At 36.5% G+C, this 7,713-nt stretch overlaps 1 protein-coding gene across 1 annotated transcript; it reads left to right on the top strand.

Moving 5' to 3' along the window:
* The first annotated feature begins 805 nt into the window (after positions 1–805).
* On the top strand, positions 806–3,700 carry LOC131037844 (pentatricopeptide repeat-containing protein At4g39530). The gene is made up of 2 exons (XM_057970077.2): positions 806–961; positions 1,077–3,700. Exon 2 carries the CDS (start codon positions 1,182–1,184, stop codon positions 3,126–3,128), a length of 1,947 nt encoding a protein of 648 aa, XP_057826060.1. The 5' UTR covers positions 806–961; positions 1,077–1,181; the 3' UTR covers positions 3,129–3,700.
* Positions 3,701–7,713: the final 4,013 nt, after the last annotated feature.

The raw sequence follows: 7,713 nt of genomic DNA, 5'->3' as shown, positions 1-7,713 counted from the left end.
TATATTAATAATAAAATACATCAATTGCTGTTAAAAAAATAATGTAGTCTTAATAATTTTCTTGCTCCCTATCTCTATCTCTATCTTTTGATATTTTCTCCTCTCTATCTATCTCCCTCTCTCTCTCTCTCTCTCTCTCTCTCTCTCTCTCTCTCTCTCTCTCTCTCTCTCTCCCTCCCCCTCTCTTCATCCCTATTTTTTTTTATCTATACTTCTCTTCGTTTCTCTCTTTCTCACCCTCTCACCCTTTTTTTATATCTCCTAATATGCCTATCTCTTTATTACTCCATCTGACCATCTCTCTCTCTCTCTCTCTCTCTCTCTCTCTTTGTATGTATGTATATATATATTCCCTTCTCCCCCTCTTTATCCATCCCTTTCCCCCTCTCTCTCTCTCCCCTCCCTTTCCCTCATCCTAGACTTCTATATCTATATCTTGTTGCCTCTCTATCTCTTTCCTTGCATATGTCTTCTATCACTTCTCCATTGAGACCTTTGTTGTACAAACAAAATAATTTGTTAAATTGGCTACCAATTAATAATTTGCTAAATTGGCTACCAATTGACCTCATGTAGAGCACAAATATATGTAAAAATATATCATTTTTTTCTTAATTGACTTTCCACCCTTCTTCGACATATCCATTACACACCTAGATCCAATTACTAATTTATAATTCATTACACACTCATACATTAGTGCATCATTGTGTTATTCAATTTTGTTTTTTTTAATCATAAAAATAAGCAAATAAGTAAAAACTCGGAAACAAACAAAATTTGATACTCGACCTTTTTTCTGTCCACAAATAGTTAATTCTGGTTTCTCTAGAATTGTAGCCTGCACAGCTTCTCCACATTTTCACTGTATTATGCCGAAATGCCTTGAAATTGAAATGAAATCTTGTTCAAGGCATCGATTTTTAAATTCAATTCTGGATTCCAGATCAGGATAATTTAGGTAATGGATATGCAAACTATGATTTTATTGAAAATGGTGTTGCCTGTAGGCTATGGCGAAGACGATGCATTCATTATACCCTCACAGACTCACCACATATGTTTCCCTTCTGCAGGGATGCGTAAATCACAGAACCCTTCGACAAGGCAAACTACTCCACGCCCACCTCATTCTCACAGGCTTTATACATCACGTCTACTTACGAACCAAAATTGTTATCATGTATGCCAAATGCGCCAATCTTGAGGCTGCACGGCAAATGTTTGACTACTTACCCCACCTAAACGCAGTTTCATGGACTGCAATGATATCAGGATATGCGCAAGATGGATGTTTGGATGAAGCGCTGCAGCTCTTTCATGAGATGCCGGAGCCAAATGTGGTTACATGGACTGCGTTGATTTCAGGGTATGTTCAGAATGGGTTATGTAATGAAGCTTTGCAACTTTTTAGACAAATGCAGCTTACAGTTGTGAAGCCAAATTTGGTGACTTTGGCCAGTGTTCTCTCTGCATGTGTTAGCTTGGAAGCAGTGGAACTTGGCAAGGAAATTCATAAAGAAATAGTTAGAAGTGGATATCAATTCAATGTCTTTTTGGAAAATGGGCTTACAGAAATGTATGGCAAAAGCGGTAGGATTGATGAAGCACGCAAAGTGTTTGACAAAATGCTTGTTCGAAATGTAATCTCGTTCAATGTTATGATTGCAGCTTACATTAGATATGGGAATGATAAGGAAGCTTCGAGTGTGTTTGGCCAAATGCAAGGATTAGGCATAAGACCAGACGAGTATACCTTCTCCAGCTTAGTTTCTATATGTTCTTACTTGGGTTCTCTTGGACTTGGTATGGGGATTCATGAAGATATAATCAGACGTGGATTTCAGTCTAATGTCTTTGTGGGAAATAGCCTTATAGATATGTATGTGAAATGCGGACAGATGGACCGTGCGCGTAAGGTTTTTGACAAAATGCCTGAACGAGATGTGGTTTCATGGAATGTGATGACTGCAGGATATGCACAGAATGGGAAATTTGATGAGGCACTGAAGCTCATTGAGCAAATGCAGGCGGTGGGCGTCAAACCAGATTCAGTAACTTGGAGTGTCTTGATTGTGGGATACACAGAACATGGGAATGTTGACGAGGCACTTGAGCTTTTTCATAAGGTGCCCAAACGAAATGCTATCTCTTGGACTGCAATAATTGCTGGATGTACACGGCAAGGTAAGGTTAATGATGCCCGGGAACTCTTTGAGGAAATGCCTGAAAAAAATGTTGTCGCGTGGACTGCAATGATCTCAGGCTATGCTCAAAATGGATGTTACGTTGAGTCGCTAAATGTTTTCCAACAAATGCAACTAAAAGATGCAGAACCAAATTCAGTCACCTTTGCCAGTGTTCTCCCAGCTTGTGCTAACTTGGCAGCTCTAGGACATGGTAAGGAGATTCATGAAGATGTAATCAGGAGAGGATTTCAATCTGATCTCTTAGTGAGGAATGCTCTTGTAGACATGTATGCCAAATGTGGGAGCTTAGGTGATGCTCGTAAAGTGTTTGACAAGATCTATACAAGAGATGTGATTTCATGGAATGCAATGATTTTAGGATATGCAATGCACTGGTGTAGCAAGGAGGCGCTTGAGCTCTTCGAGCATCTGCAAAATTCTGGCGCTAAGCCAGACCATTTGACCTTTGTAGGTGTTCTCTCTGCCTGCTCCCATGCGGGCCTGGTTGATGCTGGTCAGAGGTACTTTGATAGCATGATAAACGAGTATAACATCATGCCTGAATTGCAGCACTATTGCTGCATGGTTGAGATTTTAGGCCGTGCTGGGCACTTAGATCAGGCTAAAGATTTTATAATGAAAATGCCAATACAACCAGATTCTTCTGTGTGGAGATCCTTGCTTAGTGCTTGTAGAATCCATAACAACACACAACTAGGAGAACAAGTAGCAGAATTCCTTCTTAAGTCAGATCCTGAAGATCCTACAAATTATGTGCTTTTGTCAAACATGTATGCAGCTGCAGGCAAGTGGAATGATGCAGAAAATGTGCGGAAATTGATGAAGGTCAGGCAATTAAAAAAGACGCCTGGATGCAGCTGGATTGAGGTTAACAATACAGTATCTGTTTTTCTCTCAGGAGAAATCTCACTTCCCTAGGCAAAGAATAATTATGCGAAAGTTGGTTATTTTTCGATGCAGACGAAAGAAGAAGGGGTACTTGTCCAGCATAATCTTATAAACTTCGTGCTGAAAGATATGGAGCATTAACAAAAGGAAAATATGATCTGCCACCATAGCAAAAAATTGAACCTTTGCTTTCGCCATTAGCAGCATGCCCACTGACACAATGACAAGGATAATAAAAAATCTTTTAGTTTGTGGTGACTCTCCATGCTATCATGTTCATTTCCAAGATGGTTATTCAAGAAATTGCTATCAGAGACGACAACTGTTTCCATCATATAAAGGGTGAAAACCTGCATTTGAAGCCCATAGCTTGCTGGCCGTGGAGATGTACCTTGAATCCTCACACTTTAGTGATTTGTTTAAAGTCTATCTTCAGAAATCCAAAACAATTATTCTTCTGTTTGCTGTTATTTCAGATGGCAGAAATGTTTCGGTCCTTGGACGTATCTGTAGGGTATTATATCTTTATGGAATTTCCTGCTTGCTAGTGACACCATTAAACCAAAATATTTTCAAAATCTATCACAGCCTCCCTGTTTATATCTCTGAATGTTTATTGCATGACAAAATGATTCCAAATTATGAAGATTCTGCTCAAACTTTTATCAAACAACACAATTATTTAGTGTTAATGGAATCAAGATAAACACCCTCATGTGAGTTTGCTTAGCGAACAATTAGCTTGGCATCCCACATCGTACCCCTTGCATTTGAAATGCAACTGTTCACCCATGCAGCAACCCAACTGATGAATCAAGTTGCCAAGTAATTCCTTTTCTGTCATAATAATAATCCATTGAAATAACAGCCCATGCTTGCCTTGAGGAGCCAGGTTTACACAGATTTCAGAGTAACGAATTTCTAATCTAAAACTGATGAACAAATCATTGAAGTTTATATTTTGGGGTCTAGAAGATTTTATATGGCATTTGATTGATTGTCCTGAAGAAGGTGATCGGTCTAATGTGGCAGCCACTGTATGGTCAACTTACAGAAGCAACCGAAAATATGAGAGTCTAATGGGTAAAAAGGCGCTGCTGGTGCTGCAGACAATGTGAGGAAGATCTGGAGCACCGGTTCATTCGTGAACGCTCCCTATGAACAGACTCTCTGCTAAATAACTGCATAATTTATGCCAATTCATAAACAGTCTCTCTGCATAATTTATGCTAAATCATAAACAGGCTCTCTGCATAATTTATGCCAGTTTACGTTTGAAGGTCTAGGAGATTTTGTATGGTACTTGATTGATTGTCCTGAAGAAGGTGATCAGTCTAATGTTGCAGTCACTGTATTGTCACCTTACACAAACATCTTAAGATTTGAGAGTCTAATGGGTAAGATGGCGCTGCTGGTGCTGCAGACAATGTGAGGAAGATCTGGAGAACTGGTTCATTCATGAACACTCCCTATGAACAGACTCTCTGCCAGATACTGCATAGTTTATGCCAAATGGAAGCAAATAGATCTAGGATTAAAAAACAAATGATCACAAACAGATTCAAATTCAAAATTTCAGTCCTTTGTGAGATTCTTTATTCTGAAATGGGTACCTTCCTTGTTGAGGCCATTGCTATGGTAGATCTCATCAATTATCTTAAAAAAGTTGAACAGATGGAAACACAGGTGGTCTAAGGTTGTCATCAAAAAAGTCTTGAATGGGAGAACGAAGTCTTGGATGAAACAAAATGTCAAGTGGATGAACAAACGGGGCATTCACCTAAGTATGTGCCCAAATAATAACAAAGAAATAAAGGCCTTTATTATAGATAAATTTTGCAAGTTTATGTGGGAAAAACCACTAATGGAAAAGAAACATTATCTTGAAGAATTTAACCACATTTATGATAATCGACAAAGGGCTTACACAAGAATCAATATACTTTGGAACACGAAAATTCTTATATTTCAATTGAGAACCAGTTCATACCAGGTGGAAAAGGCCTAACAAAGAATGGGAGGAAAGGGATTATATCTATTGCATGACATGGACAGTTGAATCTAAGAAGCACATTATTGAGTATGAAGTTTACTATGATATTCGGGCAAAGTTCAATTGAAAACTAGTTCAAACCATCTTTGATGTGAAATAAGTAGGTGGAAAAGGCCTATAGAAGAATGGGAGGAAAGGGTTTATAGCTTTTGCATGGTAGAGAGTGTTGAATCTAAGCACTTTATTATTGAGTACACAGTTTACTATGCTATTCAGGTCAATTATGTTGACATTTTAGCAGCTACTTCACTACACAAGTGGCTCAAAGAGGATAAAGTTGGGAAAACAAGAGAGCTCATCATCAAACATTTTAGCAATTATTTTGCAAATCTGAAAGCTAGAAAATTGATATCTATTGTCCCATAAGCTATATTGGCCCTGTGGATATTAAGATTCTTCCATTCTATTCTTCCAAATAGAAGACATCTCCTTTTATCAATTGTATTGGTTTCAAAGAATTGATATCATTTATCTTTAACCATTTCTCCAACCCTAGTCTATTGGTGTTTGTTGCCAACTTAAAGAAAGAGGTGATCCAAAAGACCAAATCTTTGAAGTTTTGTTGGACTTTTAGGATTTTCAATTGAAAAAAGAAACAAATTAGTAGATAGTGACCACATATCAATTTATTTAATCTACAATCATTAGATTCTATGCATACTTACCTTCAATTCTCTCTTAATCCCATTTTAAGTTTAACTAATAACTTATTGTTGCGAAGGCAAATCAGTCCATAACTAAAAATTGCCACCTATTGTTATAAAGCTAGACATAAAACAACTAATACACAAACATTTAAAAAAAAAAAAATTAATAATAGAGGTTAGAAAAAATAAATAGAACTCGAGTAGGGTTTTTTGGTTTTGTTGTCGTCTATGTCATATTGCTTTATGAAGCAAGAGCTTTTAGTTTTTTTTTTGCATTTATTGTGGCACTCTCAACTTGTCACATTTGTGATTGTTATATACCCTTTTTAAATGGTCCTATCTTTTCATAAGCCTGAAGTTGTTATTGTTAGAGTTGAAGGATTGCTAATGATCAATAATGGCATGTCCACTCAAGTGACCCATACAGTTTGCTCCAAGGTGTTTCACGAGATACAAACTATAAAATTGTTGGGAATTAAGGTGTTTCAACCTTTGCAATTTTCCATATTAGTTATTTATTTACGTATGTAATTATTTTTGTGCATCCGATGATGCCATTTTGTGGGAGTGGCACAATGAGTATTTATCCTACATGTCAGGTGGCAAGGGTGACATGGCTCTTACTTTTTAGGAGATAGGCATCTCATTTTGTAGGGTCCCATTTGTTGAAGATAACTCAAGTCAATCAAAGAGTCATAAATTGAAAATGTTATGGTGGATTTATGCAACTTGGCACTATGTATGCAAGTGCTTTGCATGTCAAGCAAGTATTTTGAAAGCGTGGGCATTTTGCATGCATGCAATTTTTTTGCATGCTAAGAATATAATTGGTAGGCACAAAGGCATTGTGCATGTCAAAGTTGCAGTTTGTATGCATGCAAACAATGAGGATCTGCCATGTGGCATTCTTGGATGTCCAAATCAAAAGCATCTATATTTTGCATTGTAAACCTTAACAATATGATGCTTGTGCAGTAGTTTGTATTCTAATGTTATTTCATAGGTACCATTATGTTATTGAAATTGCTCCAAAATCCTATTGTTGAAGACTCCTAAAAGAGCTTGGCTTTGAATTGTATTATAACCATATTTTTTATAGATTAATACATTAGGTTGTGCTTTTGGAGTGTGGGATTTTTTCTTCTAAAAGAAATTTTCCCATGTAAACACAATATTATGGTATTACTGATTTGATTATCTTTATTATTGTGCATCTTCTCATTATATCTGCTATAGAGTTTTAAGAAAACTTTCATTCTCTCTCCTCAATTGATTGGTGTAGGAAGTATTTTATGCGTACATTGCTTCTTTTCAAAAACACCCCCAAATGTTGGTCTTACCATTCTTGAATTTGGAAATGCATGTCAATGGTTGACTTTTTATTTATTTTGATAGGGTATTTTGTGGGAAGGATCCCCCTGATATATATTACAAAGATATATACACTTATATATATATATTTTATGAAGTGCATTATATATGTATGTATGTATTTTTTTTTTCGGTAATAGCATGCAAAGTGGGAGCTATCAAAATGTAAATAGAAATATATATTACTATTAAAAAATTACAAAATCATCATAAACTATTTTGAAAGTAATCAAAATAAATAGAAATAGGTATGAAATTGTTACAGGATCACTACCTTAGTGAAGTTGGAAGACCTCACTTGTGTTAAATTTTTCAATGGTTGATGGTCTTTTTTTTCTCTTTTGTGATAAATGTGTTGAAAACAAAACGAAATAAAATAATGCATCATGTTTCGTGGCTCCTAACTTCACCAACGATAGTTCTGAAGTGCTCCATTACACGTCCCTTAATGCATGACGAACACAATGAAGTAACCACAAAATGGAGTTGCAAAGGTTTGAAGGTACACCAAATCAAATGCAACATGACACTAACCTAACTGCAA

This window comes from Cryptomeria japonica, chromosome 3, assembly GCF_030272615.1.
Source record: "Cryptomeria japonica chromosome 3, Sugi_1.0, whole genome shotgun sequence".
Taxonomy (NCBI): Eukaryota; Viridiplantae; Streptophyta; class Pinopsida; order Cupressales; family Cupressaceae; genus Cryptomeria; species Cryptomeria japonica.
Note: the sequence above shows the minus strand (reverse complement) of the source record. Positions and strands in the feature narration are given on the sequence as shown.

Coding starts and splice junctions, on each gene's coding strand:
- LOC131037844 (XM_057970077.2), top strand. CDS start 1,182: ATGTATGCCAAATGCGCCAATCTTGAGGCTGCACGGCAAATGTTTGAC.